This window comes from Centroberyx gerrardi, chromosome 12, assembly GCF_048128805.1.
Source record: "Centroberyx gerrardi isolate f3 chromosome 12, fCenGer3.hap1.cur.20231027, whole genome shotgun sequence".
NCBI lineage: Eukaryota > Metazoa > Chordata > Actinopteri > Beryciformes > Berycidae > Centroberyx > Centroberyx gerrardi.
The window spans coordinates 12,479,478-12,501,616 of NC_136008.1; the positions used below are offsets into that span (position 1 = coordinate 12,479,478).

At 45.4% G+C, this 22,139-nt stretch overlaps 1 protein-coding gene across 5 annotated transcripts; it reads right to left on the reverse strand.

Moving 5' to 3' along the window:
- Positions 1-9,247: 9,247 nt before the first annotated feature.
- Positions 9,248-21,784, reverse strand: prkcg (protein kinase C, gamma). Of its 5 annotated transcripts, none has more exons than XM_071905044.2 (16): positions 21,543-21,784; positions 19,287-19,318; positions 19,090-19,172; positions 17,937-18,048; positions 17,611-17,739; positions 17,333-17,489; positions 16,664-16,865; positions 15,933-16,130; positions 14,029-14,202; positions 13,452-13,543; positions 12,837-12,899; positions 12,505-12,643; positions 11,181-11,261; positions 10,864-10,971; positions 10,536-10,676; positions 9,248-9,409 (listed from the first exon to the last, which is right to left on the reverse strand). In XM_071905044.2, exons 1-16 carry the CDS (start codon positions 21,782-21,784, stop codon positions 9,248-9,250), a joined length of 2,115 nt encoding a protein of 704 aa, XP_071761145.1. The 5 variants fall into 5 exon arrangements, with proteins under 5 accessions (XP_071761145.1, XP_071761149.1, XP_071761146.1 ...); XM_071905048.2 differs by having other exon boundaries at positions 15,933-16,006; positions 16,624-16,865; XM_071905045.2 differs by having other exon boundaries at positions 15,933-16,006; positions 16,552-16,865.
- Positions 21,785-22,139: the final 355 nt, after the last annotated feature.

The window sequence follows — 22,139 nt, forward strand, 5'->3', positions numbered from 1 at the left end:
CTGGAGGAGAGAGAGAGGGAGGGAAGGGTGTGAGCGTCGGACAAAGAGGCAAAAGTCTTCAAAACTGCAGAGACAACGATGTAAATACAGAGGGCAGCGATGGAAGGGTTGTGGAGAGGAAGTCATAAGGGAGGGGGAAACATGGAGACAGACATGTGGGATGCACACTCAAACACACACACATACACACACACACACACACACACACACGTACACACATGCATCCAGCTGCTGGCGATCTTTCTGTCTTGCCCTGTTGTGGCTGGAGATAAGCTAGTGACACATCCAGTGGCAACCAATCCTGTTAAAGGTCAGAGGGCAGTCAGTGCAACAGATGACGATAGCTAGTTTCCTTCATAGTAAATCGGCAAAGTTAGGCATACAAAAAAGCACATAACACATTGAGAGAGAGATTGAGAGATAGATAGATAGAGGGAGAGAGAGAAAGAGAGAGAGAGAGAGAGAGAGAGAGAGAGACAGGGGGGAGTGAGGTTCTTTGTGAGTCATACATGGTCTTTCTGTGCCTTAGTGCTGGTTGACTGGCAAAGACTGCACCGCAAATCCTTTATTCCTTCTGAGCACACTGTCTGTATGTGTGTGTGTGTGTGTGTGTGTATCTCTGCGCGTGTTTGTGTGTATATGTGTGTTTATGCGTGTGAGTGTGTGATCATTCAGCTACTACACTCTGCTTAATTAGGACCACTATTCAGTATCATCAACTTGACAAATAATGGAGAGTAAATGCATAGGGGACTCATGGAGTTAGGGTGGTATTGTTTGCTGCATTAGCCCTCATTCTGTTGAGCTATGCGTTATGCTTTAACATTAGGAGGATCATTTTTTCTAGTTACACTAGTTTATAATAGCATAATATGTTTTAATTACTGACTTTGCAAGTTACTATTTAGGCTTATATACTCAGTGGCCACTTAATTAGGCAAATCTAGCTGGTACTGGGTAGGACCTCCTTGAATTCTTTAGGATATGAATTCAACCAGCTACTGAAAACATTCCACAGGGATCTTGGTCCATGATGACTCCATAGCGTCACACAGTGGCTGCAGATCTTTCAGCGGCACATTCATGCTGCGAATATCCCATGCCACCGCATCCCAAAGGTCTCTATTAGGTTGAGATCTTAGGACTATGCAGATCATTGGAGTAAAGTCACTGTCATGTTCCTGGATCCATCTTGAAATGATGCGTACTTCATGAGATGGCGCATTATCTTGCTGGAAGTTTCCATTTATAGAGGGTAAACTGTGGCCATGAAGCGATGCACCTGGTCAGCAGCAATTTTTAGGTATACTGTGGCTTTTCAAACTCATGTGCTAAGGGGCCTAATATGAGCCAAGAAAACATAACCATTAAACCACCACCAGCAGCCTGTACTGTTGACACAAAGCAGGATGGATTGATGCTGTTTACACCAAATTATGACCCTGCCATCAGCATGTCACAACAAAAATGGGCATTTGTCAGACCAGGCCACTCTTCAATCATCCAGTTTTGGTGATCATGTGCCCATGTTTTGTTTCATCTTCTTGTTCTTAGCTGACATGAGTGAAACCCAGCAGGGTCTTCCGCTGCTGTAGCCCATCTGCTTCAAGGATTGACAAGATGTATTTTTCTGAGATGCCCTTCTGCACATCACTGTTGCACTGAGCTGTTGTTTGCGTACTTGTGGCCCGCCTGTTAGCTTGAACGAGTCTTGCCATTCTCCTATGACCTCTCTGATTAATGAGGCGTTTTTGCCCACAGGACTAATGCTGACCGAACGTCTTTTGTTTATTGCATCATTCTTGGTAAACTCTGTGACACTGTGGTGCGAAAAAATCCCAGGAGCTTGAACATTCAAAGTCATTGCATTAACGGATCTTGCCCATTCTAACACTTAGTCGAAGAGAACCTGAACCTCTCTATCCAGTCTGCATGCTTCATATACAAAGTCATAGTCATGTAACTCACTGTCTGGTGGAGTGAGCAATTTGTGTAAACAGGGAAGTGTAGGCTATGTAATAAAGTGGCTACTGAGTGTTAAATGTATCATGTTTAGGTGACGTTTCTACCAGCCTACAGTGTTTCTTTTAGCCTGTCTTACTTTTCAGGGACTCTGGGAGGCTGATATCAAAATACCATAAAAATGTGGGCGACCACTTTATTCTTCCCTTGGTTCTACTTCGTGTACCAATCCAATTTTTGAAAAGCACGGTGATAAAGGATAAAGTAATTGTTGACTAGTGTGTGATGATGGGATGACAATGGGAAATCATAACTCCTAGAGATGGAGCTTGGCCTTATCTTCCTTGGCCAACCATTGTGGCAGATGTGGCTGCGATGGAAGAAGTTATTTCAAAAATCAATGAAGCAGCAGGGATGAATGGAGCTTCTTTTGTGAGCATGGAATGAGAAGGATGGGAAAGAATGGAGCTGGCTGGTGGTAAAGAGACTTCAGGGAATTGAGAGAAATGACAAGACAGTATGGGCGCGCAACACTGAAATAAGCAGATGAAAAAACAGGGAGCCACCAGTGAGACAGAGAGATGCAATGGGAAAAAGTAAGACCAAACACAGTGAAACACGCAGGCACACAATTATACAGATGAGGAGAGAGCAGAAGAAAAAGATGAAAACCACAGCAATCCAAAAACAAAGTTACAAGGTTTTCACATGGCGACACGTATGCCACCATAATTTCAGACACAAGAGCATAACTGAAGGTTTTTACTATTTGATGAGAGTTTCACTCCAGTTCCCTGCTGCCCTGTCTTTCATTTTCGCCATGCAGAAATTTCCTCTTTCATCAGTGGTTGTGACTCATGTGGTAGTCCCAGAACTGGCCAATGCTGTGCTGCTGACACACTGGGCTGGGGGAGAACAAGGGACGACAGCGGGGGAGGCGAGAGGAGGCCCGGCGGCTGGGAAGGGAGCCGCAGTGGGGAGGCACACATCCCACGGGTGAAGGAGTTTGAGCCGAGGGGAATGAGAGAGGGCGGAGAGAGGAGTCACCAGAAAGAGGAGAAAGACGGAAAGTGAAAGACAGACAAACTCATGAAAATGACATATGACAGGAGGCGTAGAGGAAGGAGTGCTGGAGCGAACGGGTAGTGGTGGAAGCTACCAGTCACACTTTCCAAGAGTTGTAGGATGTGCCAAAGTGGTCAGGAGTGAGTACGAATCAATTGCAGATGCAACACTGCAGAAATGAGTGGATGTGCCTGACTGGCTCTCCCAGACTAGTTCAGCACCACGGACAGCACCCTCATCACTATTTCTCACATAAGACTGCCAGTCAAACAATAGCTATGCTGGGGAGAACTCAAGTGTTGCCTAATACTGTACGTCCCCCCTTTTCTTGGCAGAAATGAAATGCATCCCTCTGGTTTACAATGGATTTGGGGAAAAAATGAAGGGGAAACATTTCACCTCCTCACCGCCCATGTATTGTGTGTACACCATCCCAAACAAATCCCCCAAAGAGCTGGTACAGCTTTTGGAGAAATGGGTATTGTGGAGTTGGGTTTGAGATTGAGGAAATGATTCAGGTTCCATGCTAGATTTGTGATAACAATCCCATTTTAGTGCCCTGAGACAGGCCCCTCCGTTCCCTCACCCAGAAAGTAATGAGCCAATTGAAATGGTGAGATAGGAGCCACAGGGGGACAAAAGGTTTAATTCTCTCTAATCTGTCACAATCTACAGACTCACATCACCTCTAAGCCTCTCAGGAAAGAGAGACAGCAAGAGAAAGAGGGAGTGATGGATGTACGGTAAATGATGGGAGGAAAGGATAGGTAGATGTGCTGTTGAAAACATCCAAGCAAAGTGGCAGCAGAAAGCAGCTAGGGGAGAGAACAGAGAGGATGTAAAATAGATTTGGAGTATTTAGTTCACCCAGAGAGAGTCTATAAGGCAGAAACAGCGGGACTGTATGAGACAGATATAGGTTAACATAGGGAAAGACCTTGGCCCAAAAATGCAAGGAGCACCCAACATGGACGCGCACGACGGGAATGCGCCTACACCTGTGCTAAACTAACCACTGGCTACCAACCTTGACTACCCAGCATCACGAAAGCACACTATGCCGGAGCGGGCGATGAAATCAGTCAGTAGAAAATAAATGGCTTCATAACGAGTAAACGTAGATATCGTGACTCAATGGGTGGGTTTGCTCATAATTTCTAAAAGCATTTGGGCTGCGTAGCCCACACTAATAAAACTCGCACCATTTCCACGGAGCCGAGCGGGCAGTTAAACATTCAGCCGGTATCTATGTGTTAACAAAAACGCAATCTGTATCACAGCAGAGGTTTGAATCGGGCAGCGATATGCGCATAGGATTGTTTAGAAACCCCCCCCAACTGTCACACACACTCACACGCGGAGTTTGGAAATGATAAACATGGAGCCGGGAACGTGTGTGCGACTCTGGCAGACATGGAAAAACAAATGCCCGTGTGCTGCTGGTGAGAGCTGGTAAACCGAGCTGGCCATAAGGTAACACCATGATCTAACTGTGATTTTTGAGCGCTCTCAAATAAAGATGAGCGGTTGTCTTTACGCTGGCACGACATCAGAACATGTTGACTATGAATGCTGGTCCTGCACGGTCGTCACCACACTCACCACACATTACAGAGGAATAGGTACGGCTGAAGAGGCATGTTGAAATTGTTGTAGGCTAAGTAGGCAAGGCTAATTCTAATTATTTTAAAAGCCAAAATACTCACCCTGCCACGGGAGACACTCCAAGTCGTGCGCACACCGTCAGTAGCCAAGAAACCTCACACCAGGGAGGCTTGGTGGATTTTGCAGTCTCTCTCTCTCTCTCTCTCTCTCTCTCTCTCTCTCTCTCTCTCTCTCTCTCTCTCTCTGTCTCTCTCTCTCTGCTGTGTGTTTTCCCTTAAGCCCCCTTACCCATCCTCTAAATCCCTCACTCTCTCTTTCACTCAATCTGTCCTAGGCACTGCGGTGGATCGGTTCAGCAAGCTACTTTGGCTACAATGGGGATAGTGGGAGCTGGAGGGAGAGAAGTGTTAGAGAGAGAGACAGAGAGAGAGAGAGAGAGAGAGAGAGAGAGAGAGAGAGAGAGAGAGAGAGAGAGAGAGAGAGAGAGAGAGAGAGATGGGGCACAGAGTTTGATTTTGAATGGGGAGAGGATGCAGGTTGCAAACTTAAATGCAAATGATGATGGCAGATGCACAGTAGCATGAAATATTATTTATCATAGGTAAATGGAAATGTTTTCGCAAAAGGGAAGAAGTAGGGAACAGAGTAAACCATAGCTGACTTTATGTCCTGTAGTAGATACAGTTCATTCACTGCTCAGATAGAAAAAAAGATGACAAGTAGGCTATTACTGATCAAATGACCCAAACATTTTCATTTAACCCCCCTAATACAGATGAGTACAGTTGAATACCAGTCAAATGGTACAGCCTACGACCTGCAGTCTCTCTCTCTCTCTCTCGCTCTCTCTCTCTCCATCCCTCCCTTCCTTTTCCTCTTGCCCCCTCCTCCTTTTTCTCCTGTGGTCTATGTCCCTTGGTCTATTTTTAGATGGCTGGTGGAGGAATCCTATATTTTTAGTAACGATATCAATAGTCTACTGCACACTCTGACCTCAGGGCAAGAGAGAGAGAGAGAGAGAGAGAGAGAGAGAGAGGAAGGGAGGGAGGGTGTGATGGAGAGATTGTGGCAAGATAGAGTAAGAAACAGAGGAGAGAGAGAAAGAGGAGGCAGTAGTGAAGAAGAGGGATAATATCGTGTCACAGTGACAGTGAATGATGGACTGCACCAACAACTCCAACCAGTGAGTGCTGGTACAGTTACACAGAGACACACACAGCCAAGGTTGGGCTGAAGGATACAGAGAGGACTTTTCACCTGCTATGTCATGGCAAATTAAAATCAGAGTAAACTTTGAGCTGCAGTCGGTAATCAACATAAGGTGTACGCCATATAAGGAACCAAACAAAATAGGAATTGTCTTTTCAGAGTGGTATTATGTTTTATTGTCTTCAAAATGCCATATTTACATGCAACATGCATCAGTGTGACTCTACTTACTATCCTGTATGTTAAAAATATTTGAAAAATATGATACCTATATTACTGGAATTAAAATAAAACTAATTAAAACATGAAACTCAATCTTTTTAACATTATAAGTAGCATCACTGGTGTTAAAGAAGTGAATAATAAACATCAGATAATATTTATTTCTCCAAAATATAGTGTTTTGAAATGAAAACCCTCATTTATATCAGTTTAAATTTCACATTGAAATTGAAAGGTGGGTAAGCTGAGTTTATATGGGTTTAGCCTCCTCCACATCCCGCTCCCATTCTCACTGTCTGACCACCAGTGATAGAGAATAGAAACCATAAACATAAAACACATCATAATGTTGATGTAGAGGCTAGGCCAAGACAAGACAAGATACTCGTATCAACAAACAACAGTGAGGGGGATTTCAAAGAGATAATGGCCACAATAATGAATCTTGACAATGTGATTTATAGAGAATGACATAAAACAATGTAGTAAACCGTTTACAGTGCAGCACTGACAGAAAATGGAGACGAACAGAGAGAAGAGAGAGAGAGAGTGAGAGTGAGAGAGATCAGAGATAAAGATGAAGGGCAGAGAGAGGGAGAGAGAGTGAGGAGAGAGAGGTAGAGAGGGAGATGGGAAGTTGATGAGATTTTAATGTGAAGGTCAACTTGTTATAACTCAGATCTCTACGGGGATATTAGTCCCATCATGGTGCTGGGGGGTTGGGGGGGGGGGGGGGGGGGGGGGAGACGACTGCTTCAGAGGAGAAGAGGAGAGCGCAAGGGAGTGAAAGTGAGATGCCTGGGAGGTGGTTTTGCTGGTTCAACAACTACCACAGTAAATACAGGGGTCAGCATCTTGCATGTGTGTGCACATGTGTGAGTGTTTGAGAGTGTATGTGTGTGTGTGTGAGTGTGTGTGTGTGTGAGAGAGAGAGCACTTTGTGTGTGTATGTATGGGTGAAACTCAGAGAGAGGGCGTGAGCATGACAGAAAGGGACACGGAGAAGACAAAGTGAGCGGCAGAACACACAGCTTCACACAGCATCACAGTGTCGTAGAATGAAACACTTCAATGTCTTTTTTCATATTTTTTGAGTCAGTTTATTTGGATTTTCTATTTCCAACACATGAAAACAAGAGGTAACTCAACTAACAAATACATGAATGCATAAATTACTTCTATCTGCGCTCTTAATAGATATTTATGACTAGAACAATACAGTACAGTAATAATAGATGCATATCTATCTATCTATCTATCTATCTATCTATCTATCTATCTATCTATCTATCTATCTATCGTATTGAAGTATTATGTGATTTGACATTTGACCTCAACTCAGACTGAGCGAAGGAAATCGACCTCTTACAGTTGACCACAGTTTATGGGGCAAACACATCTGAACACAGGCTGACATCATTAGGAAGCCAAATGGTATTTTAAAAAAATGTAGTATGATTTAGCTACTCTGAATGAGAAATGGATATCATTGCCATTATGCTTACGCAGAATGTAAAAATATATGTGACAATTTCATTAAGATCCATTACAGTAAATCACACAGATTCCTGTGTGAAATGGCCAGCTGGTCTGTGAGATAAGAGCGGTGATGGGATTATTAAACTGTACGTTTGCAGCCACCTGCCCTGTTCAGATAGTGTTTAATGACAGCGCTGTTATTATTTTTCCATGTATTGAACAGCCCCAGTGAGCCTCACAACTAATTACGCCTAATCAATGCCGCATCAACGTCATTACACAGCAAAATACTATATGGTTCCCACCATACTGACAAGCAAGTGTTGTACCTGTACTGGGGGCTGGATGTACAGCTGGCAAGCGTCTGGTTCCAGCTGGAGAAAACATTTTGAAGAGGCATATTTTCTAAGACTGCAGGTACAGTGAGGCGTGCACATTTAAGTTTACTGCACTGTGGCAAAATCTAAAGCCTGTACAAGAGTTCTATAGAAACAAAACTATAAAAGCAATAGGTGACTAAAAAATATTGCAGCCCAAATTGCGGTGGTAAAGTCCGGACTTCTTCCCAGTGATAATGGTAACCAAACTATGTGGGCCGGGCTGGGGGCTGGGCTAGGGGCCGGATGGGGGCCGGGCTAGGGGCCGGATGGGGGCCGGGCTAGGGGCCGGATGGGGGCGGGACTGTATGTTCACTGTCACCCGGTGGTTTCAGTGTCGTAGCGGGTGGTCTGAGGTCACTGGTTTGACGTTAAACTGAGAGATCAAACCAGGCCAGAGGAACCTAACTGACTGAGCGCTTCCACATGATGCCTGTCTGAACAAAAAAACAGGCTGCCTGATCAGTTTGCGTCACGGTCAAAGTGTCACACTGCCAGAAACGGCTCACACACACACACACACACACACACACACACACAAATAGAATCAGATAGACATTAGAAAGACAAATCATAGTGCCTCTGATGCTGCATTACTGTACTGTATATAAACACAATGTTAAACTGTTAAGAAACATTTTTAGTCATGGCGGAGAATGGCAAGATGAGTAAATAGTTATGGATTTATTCTGCCTACTACGTGGTCTGTATACCACCGCTGTATGAGAAAAGATCAATCTGAATTGGAAAAACTGGTGGAGAAAACAGCGGCGTAGTCACTGTTTGGTAAAATACGGCATCCCACAACACGAGGTAATACTATTTAAAGTAATGGTAAAGGTTTTAAATACATGGCTTGGGAATTTACACACACAGCTCTAGGTGCATCTTTATGGGATAATCTGGAACTATATAAAACTAGTCTGTGCAAGCAATTTATTCTAAAAACATATTGCATGCATGGAGATTTTGAGAGTATCTATTCACTTCATCAGCTTCATATGAGAGTACTCTTTTATATCAAGTTTAGGGATGTCTTACAAAAAACTCTAAGATGGCAATCTATCATAAATTGGTATTGTTTGCATTGTTTTAACATAGCTGAATCAAGTTGCAACACATTAAAGTGAATGAATGAATGAATGAATATAAAGGTGTCTTGGCATTTTCATGTAAACGTCAGCATTTGGTTATGAGAGGTTTCTTTAATACTGTTAATATGTAAGTTCTCCAATGTTAAAATTCTCTGTTATAAAACTACTATTGGGGGGACGACAGAGGAGTCTAGGGTTGGGTTTGGGTTGGGGGGGGGGGGGGTGCAGCCATCTTCAAACAGCGGTGAGGGGCGAAGGTGCGAAGTCCGGGTTGATGAAGGAGAAGCCCTGGAAGTCGTCCTGGTCGATGGCCGCCAGTATGTCCGGGTCAGAGGGAGTGAGCGCTGAAGGAGCCGCTGTGAAGAACTTGTCAAAGTTCTCCCCTTTTTTCCCACCCTGACGAAGACGAAGAGAAGGCACACACACATAGTGAACACGTGTAAATGTATATTTACATGTGTGTGGATAACACAAACTGTATACATGTGATAGTTATTCCCATCATTCTCCTACAGCAGGGGCATTCAACCGTGTGCTAAGGAGGACCAAGTGTTTTTTAATTCCAGGTTTTCATTCCAACCAAAGACTCCAGCAGATGATTTCGCTGATTAGTGCCTCCTCTCTGGTTGAAGGTGTGCTAATCAGTGAAATCACCTGCTGTAGTCTTTGGTTGGAATGAAAACCTGGCTGAAACGGCTGAATACCGCTGTGCTAGAGAAAGAAAAGACATGAGAAGACTCCAATCATAAGGGCCAGTCACCTCTGTATCTCCCGCTCTCACCCACATCCTCCCATTCTCTCCTCACAGCTCTCTGCTACACCTAGGTAGAAAGCCGGTCACGTCTCTTCCCTGCTCCTTAACGGCGTGTGACAGCCGCTCTGCTGGCTGATATGAATCTCATTTGGCTAATGGGCCTGGCCTCTAACCCCTGAGCATATTCAGCCCGCTCAAGGCACGCCTCACGATTGGCCAGCTTGGCCGCAGACTGGCGTGTGACAGGCTAATGATGGCATACATTTACATATGGGAGGAGAAGGCAGGACCCCGAGGTCAGGAGGTCCTGTCTGTTATAGCTGGGCTGTCTGTTGGAAAGCACGCAAAGCCCAATCTCTAGGAATCAACAGAGATGATGAAAGAGAGAAAAGAGAGGGGAAAGGGAGAGAGGGAGGGACAGTTGGCACAGAAATGAACAGAAATGAAGGACAGAGAGTGGGAAACGGTTTTAAAACAGAGCACTGAGCGAGATGAGCTGAAACGGTGAAATGGCCAACGCTACGGGGACGGGATGTCTGAGAGAGCGCGCGCGCATGGAAACGAGGGAAAAGGCGTGGGAGTGAGGGAGAACGCAGAGAGATGGGAGAAACTGACAGCTCCAATTCCCCCAAAAGGGTCCCCAGAGAGAGAGAGAGAGAGAGAGAGAGAGAGAGAGAGAGAGAGGCAGAGAGAAACAGACAGAGAGAGAGGTGAGAGGGGAGAACGAAAGACAGAAAGAGGAGTCTGTGATGCATCTGTTTGACTGACAGTTCTAGGTTTGAAGGGCGGCTGGATCTCCAGTCTCTCCAGACGGTCCCAGTCGATCCAGCGGAAGAAAGGATGCTCCCTGATCTCTCTCTCCGCCTCCTCCCCTCCACCCAGACGCTTGGCCGGGTGCTTCGTCAGGAGCTGGAGAGAGAACAGAGAGGAAACAAGTGAAAAAGAGAAGGAAAAAATATCGATCATGGTAGACAGCTATATGATTTATGTTTATGTGCAATCAGCCAGCAGTGTGCATGGTAAGCTTTGCTGTAATATTTCAATGCGTTTTTTTTGTACGATATACAGTATGAGTAAGGAAAAAATAGTGACTTACTCCCTTGCAGATGGCGACGGCCTCACGAGAGAGACTTTTCGGATAGGAGACGCTCTGCTCCATGATGGACTGGAACAACTCCTCCTCATCAATACCATCAAACGGTGGCTGGAGGATAGACAGAGAGAGAGAGAGAGAAGAGAGAGAGAGAGAGAGAGAGAGAGAGAGGCAGCATATAGATTTGCATGCAAATTGAAACAGAATATACTGAAATTAAAGTTCTTTTGAAAGTCTTTTGAAGTGATAGTCAAGGACAGGGTACCGGAGGCTTAACTTGGGCACATGGGTTCTATAATTATGATCGAACTGAATGATACCTGTCCTGCCAGCATTTCGTACATCAGCACCCCATAAGACCACCAGTCCACTGCTTTACTATAAGGCTGATATGCCACAATCTGCAGAAAGGAGGGAGAGAAAGAGAGAGGAGAGAAAGGGGAAGAATGGCAGTGCAGAGATAGGGGAGGAAAGAGGAGAAAGGGAGCGATTGAGAAAGAGCAGAGTCCTATCAGTGTACCGCTTCTCTACTGGGATGATAAGCAGCTATCAGAGGCAGCAGGAGTGGGAAGCATGCAGAGAGACGGGAGAGGGAGAGGGGAAACGGGAATGTACGGCATTAGGGAGGGTAAGTGTAGGAATGAGCCCTGAAATAATGAGCACATGATTGTGTATTGGTGTGTTTGTGTTCGTCCGCCTGTGTGTATCAGCGTGTGGGCGTGTGTGTACGTGTGTTTACTGCGTCTGTACAGGGGGAAAGCACAAGGGAACAATTCCCTGCCCCTGGGGAAATATATTGTATCTCTTCCAAAATGGCAGATGCAGGAGAATCAATGGATATTTACATAAGAGAGTCAATACCCAGGGGCTCCATAGCAAGGTTTACAATATCACAGAGTGTGACCTCTCTTTCTCTCTTTCACACTCTTTGTCTCTATCTGTCCATTACAAGTCCAGATGCAAACGCAAACAAGTTCAAGCACACATGGATAACTCTTTCCCTCCTTCCCAAAATTAATTTGTTTATGATAATACTCACATATCACACACACACACATGCACACACACACTTCAAACAATTTGTACAGTACACATTATACAGCGTACAATAATGATCATTTGCATATCATCAGGGTCTTACGCAAAACCATATCCAAACTGGATATCAGGAATTCAAAACAGCTGATTTTTCACTGACATTCATGACATCCTTTTGACAATTTATAATATATTTTCAATAGTTTGGTTAATTCACAGGGTAATAAATCATCTTCTACATATGAGGAAGACTCTCAACTGTTAAAGTTATATATGTCAATCACAGTAAAAAAAAAAGGAAAAAATTGGAGACGCAAGGTCTCTGCGGGACAATGACGACTGCTAGGCAACGTTCGCATGCGCACAGACACACACCGCTGCTAATTGAATCATGTGAAGTTAATTATTCAAAAATGCTGACAAGGTCACAGAAGAGAGATGAGATGAGAGGAGCTGCAGCGAAGCGACTCGCCGTCTCACAGCACCGGAAAACAGGTCAACCCAACTAACAGGGTAAGATCGAGGTGAAACGAGGGGAGAAATGAGGGATGTGAGGAGCGTGTAGGAGACAGACGGGATCGTGATGTAAGGGCGGGAGCCGTGTACCTCGGGGGCGATGTAGTCAGGGGTGCCACAGAAGGTGCGGGTGGTGTCGCCCTCGAACATGCCCTCCCTGCACATCCCAAAGTCTGCTATCTTTATGTGGCCTTCACTGTCAAGCAGCACGTTATCCAGCTTTAGATCCCTGAGAGAGAAAGAGCGAGGGAGGGCGCGCGAAAGACAAATCCCAAAGTTATGAATCATTTTGATAGATAACAGCTTTACAACAGTCATTAGCTACAAAAGACATGATAAATCTGTGTTGTGCGTGTGCCGTACTGCAGAACAATGATAGTGTCAAACCCGGCCCGTGTTAAATGAGCGGGCCATTTCTCTACCTGTAGATGATGCCTTTGTTGTGGAGGAAGAAGAGGCCGACCGCTATCTCTGCTGCGTAAAACCTGGGAGAAAGGCAGGGAGGGAGGCAGAGAGAGAGAGAGAGAGAGGGGGGAAGAGGGGGAGAGCGGAAGATTGAGAACAGTCACTACTGGTTGCTTTATCTTTCAGAAAATTGGCTAGGGTTTTCGACTAATTCAAAGGAGGATGATGACAAGAAGAGAGGAAAGAGGGAATGGAGCTTGAGAGGGTGATGAAAGGGAGAGTAACCAAATAGATGAAAGGCAGCAAGATGAAGAAAGAGAGCTGGAAATGAGGAGCAGAGGAAGAATTAGTTTTAGATGATTGATCAAAGATTATTGATTAGATGAACAGCCAGAGGGAGGGAAATTATAGATGAAGAGGTGGGGGTAGTGGCAGGAGACAGAGGGAGAAAAGGGAAGAGGGCTGGTACTTGAGTTGATGGCTTTTTTATGAGTCACCAAGTGGAATGAACAAAGCAAAGAGATGAGTGTGTATGTAAGGAAGAGAGGAAAGGAGAAAGGGAGGAAACGAGGCTCTGAGCAGATGAAGATTGTGATTAAGATAAAAGGTAAAGAAAAGAGCTGAATACATACGCTGCATGAGGCTCTTTGAACTTTCCCACTATCTGGATGTGAAACATCAGGTCTCCTCCATTGACATATTCCATCACGTAATACAGACGGTCCTGCAGAAACAACACAGACACACAGAGACACATGAATACACACACAAACACACACACACACACACACACACACACACATTGGGTCCTTGAGGAAAACCTGGGAGTTAAATTTAAATGTTTTGACCTTAAAGTGAAACCTTACAAACAAATTACTGTCCACAAACTCAGAACCTAACACTACTGGACACTAAACAGCACCCACACACACACACACACACACACACACACATACACGTAGTACATAATCACCTCTAGTCCAAATTAAAAAGCAGTCTGTTGCTGTTAAAACCCCTCCTCCAGGACCAGGAAAGCAAGCTAATTATTTCATTTATTAATTGAAATTCTTGCCCAACCTAGACCTTTACAACTCCTGGGAGGACTATGCAGTCAAAATGTCAGGTGGGTTTATGGACAATTTAATGAAAATTATGCGGTTAATTTGGGACCCCATATCTCCTGACACACACACACACACACACACGCACCTCAGTCTGGAAGGCGCTGTAGAGTGATGTGAGGAAGTGCGGGCGAGAGGCGAGTCCCAGAACCCTCCTCTCCACCATGGCGCTCTCGGTGTCTTCGTCCTGGAACAGCACGTCTTTCTTCAACACCTTCACCGCAAACAGACGCTCACTCCCTCGCTCCTCTGCCAGCAGTACCTGTCCAGACAGAGAGAGAGAGAGAGAGGGAGAGAGAGAGAGAGAGAGAGAGAGAGAGAGAGAGAGAGAGAGAGAGAGAGAGAGAGAGAGAGAGTGTCCCAATAATTCTGATTAAGCTACTTCTTTAAACTGCAGCCAGGAAAATGTTTATTTACACATACAACACTAGACCAGCTGTCTGGCATGAGAAGGATTAAGAGGGAAAGAGAGAAAGACTATCACATTATTTGGACAGATGGTTGAGCACAATTACTATTGAGCACATTTACTCAGACACGGCCAAGTAATGTGTTGAAACGGATACAATTTGAAAGAATTAAACAGCATTTGATTAAAGCTGCTAGACACTTGAATGTTGCGAGACACGTTAATCTCAAAGTTTTCATCAGACATTAAAAACACATTCGGCAGCTATTTTCCAGCAGCGGTGACATCACGCTCCTGTAAACTTAGGTGCTAGCGGGCTGCTCTGAAAGCTAACGATGCCATCATTTTTCTGGGTTGGGAACCGCATGACCCGAGTTTCGGTGGTGCAAGGGAAAGCTGTGGTCAACTGGACTGGAAAGTGCTGACGACAACACTGTTTAAAATAATCTAGCCAACTGCCTACAGTGCGATGTTGTAACACTCACTGGCCAGTGGGAACCAAGGATCTCATTTGACTTTCAAATACTGGTGTACAGTATAGGGTATTAGATGGTCTCATTTTTCAAAAATCAATCTGACTACACAAAGTTGCTCAGGAAGAAAGCGGTGTGTGTGTGTGTATATGTGTGTGTGTGTGTGTGTGTATAGTCAGCAGGTGCTATTGATGAACTGTCAGTCACTGTGAGAAATCCTGCCGTCCTCTGTGTGATTGTGTCTCTTGCTCTTCCCCTCTGTCTCTCTCTCTCTCTCTCTCTGTCTGACTGACATACAAATGGGAATCATCACCATTCAAGGTATTACAGAGCTCCGGAACACAGTCACACGCCTCTTTTCTCTCCCCCCCCCCCCCTTGTTCCCTATTTCCTTTTGGTCATTTTGTCACTAGCTGCAGTACAGTAATCCCTCTCTGCTCCCTCTTTCTCTCTCTGTCTCTCTCTCTCTCTCTCTCTCTCTCGCCCTCCCTCCATCGGCAGCCCCGGGGTCTCTCTCTCCTTTCTTGGGTCGTTTCTCTCCCTTCTTACGTAAGCAGAGTCTATTTCTCCCGTCCTCTGTAGACTCTCCTCTGACAGTTATGAAACAGCACAGAGGGATTTCAGAGGAGGAGGAAGGACTCAAAACTCCACTCTCTTCATTATGGCTCGTCTACTGGGGAATTAAAGAGAAAATAGAGAGCAGAGGCTCCCTTAAAATGAACAGCTCCAGGAGGACTGTGTGCCTGTGTGGCATGTAGGGTACCGGCCGTCCCGGGCTCACCGCTGCTAACAAGACAAAGGCGCCAAGGGTCAAATGAGTCATTTGGGAGTGAAAGGAGAGACAATGACCATGTTAGTAAGAGTGGAGATTTTTGAAATAAATTCTGCCTTGTTATGTCCTAGTCACAGCAGCCACGGTATGAAATGCCACTTGAAGGTCAAGTCCATCGATAGTAGAAATGATTTAAAGCCTGAAATAATCTTTGTTGTATTCAGCATGAACGGCTGCTTTGACATCATTTACAGCCCGCTACTGCATCACTGGTGCCGACTGTGTGTGTGGGAAAGATGACATTTTGTCTTGATGTCTCGCTGTCTCGCTGCATTTACCTTGCCAAAGCTGCCTTTGCCCAGCACCATGAGGAAGTTGAAGTCGTGGATGGACACCTTGACCTTGGCAGGACCTGGGGTGTGGACAGGTGGACAGGAAGGAATGGGGATGGGGGAGATGGGCATGGGGAACGGCTCGGGCGCCGGGGCAGGTGCTGCCAGGGGCAGAGAGGGCGATGTGGCGTCTGGCTGGGGCTCCTGGAGAAAAGCAGTGGGAGGATTAAGAAAGTAATGGTTGGATGCAGTCCAGCACACACACATACACACACACACACACAGACAGCATGAATGCTAGACCAATCCACTTTCTACCCCCCCCAGTTTTATATCACAGTCTGGCAGACCAATCCTGCACCCTGGTGGAGTGAGGCTGTAACTGGCAATGGAAGGGACACGACATAATTTATTACCTAATTATTTAACTACAATACCAGGCATAAATCTTCAGTGTTTTTTTCTCAGATGAAATTGCAAGCAAGGGGACAGTTCAAGATCTTGACCCAGTTTGAGTGGCGTCATCTGTTGTTTATTAAGAAGGAAATCATAAGGTGATAAAGGCTGTGGCAGGGCCTAAGGATAAATGGCCATTAGCATAGTAAAAATAAAAAGGCTGACCCACTCTCCCAATAAATCCTGGTAGAAATATCCCTTTCTTTTGCTATTTTTTTCTCCAAGTGGACCATACAGGCACTGCAGACTTTGTTGTCCATATTTCCCAGTGTGTTACCTACCTCCAGGTCTGGGTCAGGCACGGGGATGTTGTAATACTCTCCCTCATCTTGGGCCAGCAGTTTGAACCAGCCGCTGACAGAGCGTCTAAAGATCTCACTCACTCCAAACGACATCGCTCCCATGAAGTCATTCCTAGATGTGCGGTCCCAGTCCCACACCTCCACAGACAGACGCCTGTCCCACTGGTGACCGCGCACCGAGCTGGAGAGATGAACACAAACTGCTTTAGCCTGCTGAGCTTTTAACTGAATCTCTATTTTTCATAGAGATTAGCTTGCTATGTAGACAGTTAGCTTGCTATGTAAGCAACATAACCACACACACACATACACACAACCACAACAGGATGGGAAATTATTGTTTTCCTATTTTTTTGTACTCATGCGATTTTGGAGTAATCTTCCAGATTTCCTGGGCAATTTCCTAACATCTTGATTCTACTCAATATAAAAAAATGCAAACATTGAGATGAATGTGAATTTTTTAACACCGTTGATATACAATAAGCCTCATAAATTCAGAGACTGAAAACTTTCTTTTCTGTCTTGTGTTTTTGATCTTTCAGGGTCATTTTGGACCCTGCAATCCCAATTTCTGGGGCATTTTGTTAATACTAAGGGACATTTTTGTAAATTTTCCACCCAGCATGTAAGTACACATGGACTCACAAGGTGAAGCTCTCATTCCACACAGGGTTGAGTGTGGAGCGGATGGTCTTGGTCTTCTGTTTGCTGTGGCTCTTGGGGTCCGGAATCAATTTCAGCTTAACATAGGGGTCTGACAAGCCATTAGGATCCATGGGAATCAGGTTACGAGCCTCCCGCACTGGAGAGAAACAAGCAGAAAGAGTGAGAGAAAGGGAGAGAGGAAGAGAGAGAGCAAACCCTCATTACTTTTGTTTTCAAACTACGCTTCCCATAATCCAGCAGGTCGTCCACTCTCTCACCTGTGACAAAGATCTCCTCCTTCTCTCCTCTGACGGTCAGGTGGATCCTCCCTCTCTTCTCTGTATGGTCCTGGCCACAGAGACTGGGAACACTGGTCTCACACCGCCGATGGACATTCATGTCGCAACCTCACAATACACCGATACACACACACACACACACATCAGCACACATGCATGAACACACAGACGCATACGCACATGTACACAAATGCCCAAACAGATACAAATCATAGAAAAAAATCAATACACAAAATACAAACTTCCATGATAAGAATGACAAAAATGCTTGCACATGCGCACACACACACTTCCTAGTAACTCACAGCTGCATTTCATGCCCTGGTGTATGAGGCCGTAGAGTAGCGAGCCACATTGGTCGCAGAAGGTGGGACTGGAGTAGGTGTGGACCTTAAACAAGTGTTTGCTCTTCAGGTCCTGAAATACAATAGAAACTTTCATGGGAAACTCTGCATGAAGCTGGAGAACTTGCATAGACATATACACCGGTTACAGAGACCATCGAGGAGAGTGCCATCTGTGGACACACACACACACACACACACACACACACACATCTGCACACATACATACACAGTATGATTATTAGAGAAATGTTGAGTGGAGTATTCACGGACAAACCAATTAGATTTTTCCACTGGGAGAGGACATATAAATGAGACTGCACTCAGGCAAGGCTGTGTTTGTGTGTGTGTGTGTGTGTGTGTGTGTGTGTGTATACTGTGCAGGGAGGGATGAATCATTTTTATCTGCGCTTCAGCTCATCAGTTTCTACACCCCCTCCCAAAATGTCTTCGTTTTCTCTCCCTCATCTCTTTATGAACGCCACCACCCTCTTTCTCTTCTTTCTGTGTCTCTGTAAGTCTCTCCTTTCCTTGCTCTCTCTCTCTCTCTCTCTCTCTCACTCTCAATCATTCCTCCTCACTCAAACACACATGCACACACAAGCACACACACACATACACACAAACAGACACACACCCTCACACACACATGTTCCCCTTGACCTAATTTCTGATGCAGTTTATTTAGCTGGCAGGGGGAAAAAAATGTGGGGAAAAAAAAGACAAATCTCCCTGAAATCCCTAAAATGCCACACAGAGGAAGACTGAGCCGTCTGTTGCGCTCTCTCCACCTCCGATTCTCCTGCTTATCACCCCCGCCCCCACCCTTCACCTGTATCTCTCCCTCTCCCTATCTCCAGCTCCCTGCCTCTTCCAAGGCCTTGTGGGACGACAAGACATGACATGAGTGCAGACGTCACAGATGGGACAGGCCTGTGTGGTGAGAAGGATGTATGGATTGAGGGATGAGTCATACGCATGTGTGACTGGAAACGGAGGCATGGGTAAATGTGATCATGAGAGGAAAAATCTGGATAAAAAAAAAAAAAGGAAAAGAGGAACGTAAATGAGTGAGTGAAAGGATGGTGATGGATGGGCTGACACATCTACTCACATCTGGTCTGGGACCCGTCATAGAGCCGGGACAAGTGAAGGTCACAAACTCGTGACATCGTTTGTGGACCACAAAACTGCACACTAGAGAAAAACGCAGAAAATATGTAATCAGAAACGAGTTAGGTCACACAGAGAAAATAAATAGAGAAGATTAAATACTGAGCGTCAAGACTTTAAGATGAGGTTTATCTCTACCTTGACATTGGAATCCCTGTTTGCCGATGCCCCTGAGCGAGAAAAGTGCATGGATTAAGACACAGAAATTCCCCTATACTCCACTTTAAGGTGAAATATGTTGCATCAGAGACTACTGTTTCCCAGCCAAGAGAAAATAGATAATGCTGCCAAGACAGGGTTACTGCTGTTGCATTATTCCATGCTGTATTAATACCGAAGAGACATGCGGGCACAATTTGAGCGCAGTGTCTGTGTCATCGAAAACACACCAGCGGCTGTGTAAGTGATTTCCAACTTGACATCTTCTACTGTAATAAACAAAGTAATTATGTCCGATGTCTATCATCCCCAAACCGCACTGCTGACCAGGTCAAGTAGAGCAGTGTCAATTATTTTTGCTATTGTCACACACATGTACACACACATTGACACGCACACACATACACACACACACACACACACACACAGAATTCTCCCTTTTCCAGAACTGCGGTGTCGGCTAGTTTCCAGTGTCTCCTTAGAGCTTTAATTGAATAATTAAAGCCATTGATTGGCTAAAGAGTCCACTCAGCGGCTTGCCTGCTGTGAATCAGGTTTTGATTAGGAGGTTAGAAAGGCAGATGAAGAAGACGCCGCAGAGAGCTCCTCCACAATCACACTGGAGAGGCCCAGGGGTTCATAGGAAACTGACCATAATCACTGATCTGCAATCAGTTCACCATCTGGCTGGGTAATAATCAAAGATGGGGTTGCAGAGGGTAATCTGATCCTCGATCTGTATTCAAAGGCCGCCTCTATCTGCAGCATCGAGTGCATTCAGTAGTCAGTCTGAGGCCAGTTCTGCTCATCGGCCAGCAGAGGGCATCAGAGAACCAGGTATGAATCTGGAGAGGATCGACAGCGCTGCTTGCTGGCTGAAGAAGGAAACAAGCCAGCCAAATATCATAGGGAATTCAGTATAGGGGGTAATTGCGTTTTAATGATGCACTCTCCAACACTTACAGTCGGAACAGTAACTTGCAAAAAAAGAAACATAAGAATAAATCTGTAAAAACAGAAATTATCTAAAAACATTCTTGACTCTGTAGCATTTGATAAACTAGAAATTACATTCAAAATATTCTCCAAAAAATAAATGAATAAAGTATTTGCCCCAGGGGCCTTGCCTTTGTAATTGGCTTTGTAATCTGTTTCCAGCATACCATTGATCAGTCTTATCCAGTGATCCTCAATGTGTTTGACTTGTTGTGACCCTTAAAAACAGTGGAATACTGACTCCCAAATTCTTCTGCAGACACACAAGGCTGAACAGCGACTGTGATCCTTTTTCAGACTATTTCACTCAATTAATTATTGAAGGAACCCTAGAAGGTACAAATACTCATTATTTCAAAAGAGGAGCAGAAGTTTTTTACAACCAGAATTAATAAACATGATAACATACATTTGTATATTAGAAATATCTTTTTCACATTCTTTAATTAATCTCACAATCCCCCCGGAGGCTCGCAGCACCCAGGCTGAGAGCCAACTGCTCCAACGTCCTGCGTGAGGGAAAAGAGTTTTCAGCCTGAACTAAGTGCTGCAGCGAGGCCAAGGCAGCAGCCTGTTGGAGAAATGTCCTGAAAACTACCCAGAGGCTGCTGGCACATTCACCGCCCTGCATCCAACATACACCCCACCATATGTTCGAACACACACACACATACACACACACACACACAACCACACAGACACACACACTTAAACACGTGTACACACTTTGCTATGGCTTCGCTAGACAGTAACTTCACATATGGTTGTCTCTATTTACTGGTGTGTGCTTGTGCATACATATGGCTTTATGTGAGAGTGTGTGTGTGTGTGTGTGTGTAATTGTGTGCAATAATGACTGTATATCTTGTATGTCTTTTGTATGTCTTTAAATGCTTATACATGCATGTGGTATGTATGTATGTGTGTGTGTGTGTGTGTGTGTGTGTACATAAGCACATGAAGTAAAGTAGTTAGTAAAGTAACTCCTCTATAGTGTGGGCTGCTATGTGGAGGTGAGGTTATATTATCAGTTGAGGGCAGTGTGGCTACAGAGTGTAGGCTGTTTTTTTTTTTCCAGCAGGCGAGCCGGAACTGGTGAGACAGAAAAAGAGCAGAGAAAGTCAGAGCCGTGCTGAAGTAGTGGGACGCCTGAGGAGGCGGCTTATGAACTGCTGGAGTGGTTTCTGTGTATATGTGCATCCGTGTGTGTGTGTGTGTGTGTGTATGTGTGTGTGTTACCAGATGAAGTCCGTGCAGTGGCTGCAGAAGGTGGGCTGTTTGAAGAAGCGGGCCGTGAACTGATGGTCCTTCACCTCGACGATCCTCTTGTGTTTGAGCGCTCCCTTCCTCTGGAACACCGGCACCCTGGGTGGAGGGGAGAGGGGCGAGGGCAGGGGGGAGGCGCCGGGGGAGGGGGCCGAGCCGGGGGAGGCCAGCGTCAGCGGGGAGAGGGAGGGGGACGGGGAGACGGGGGTAGACATGATGCCTGGAGGGAGAGAGAGAGAGGAGAGGGAAGGAAGGAGCGGACAGATGATGAGTGTCGGTAAGACGGAGGCAGTTGCAGAGGCGAGGGATCTTGAACGCAGCAGAGGGAAGAGGGGAGGGAGGAGAGATGAGGGGAGGAGAAGGGAAGGGAAGGGAAGGGAAGGGAAGTGTGAAGGGTGTCATGGTTGGGACAGGAGTTGTATTAATGGTACATGGGATGTAGGGACACAGGGAAAGTAACCAGGCAGGGACCGAGGGACGGGAGTACAGGAGGCGATAGAGAGAGAGAGAGCGAGAGAGAGAGGGTATGGTGTAATAAAGGAGACAGGGAGGTTAATTCACATACGGAGA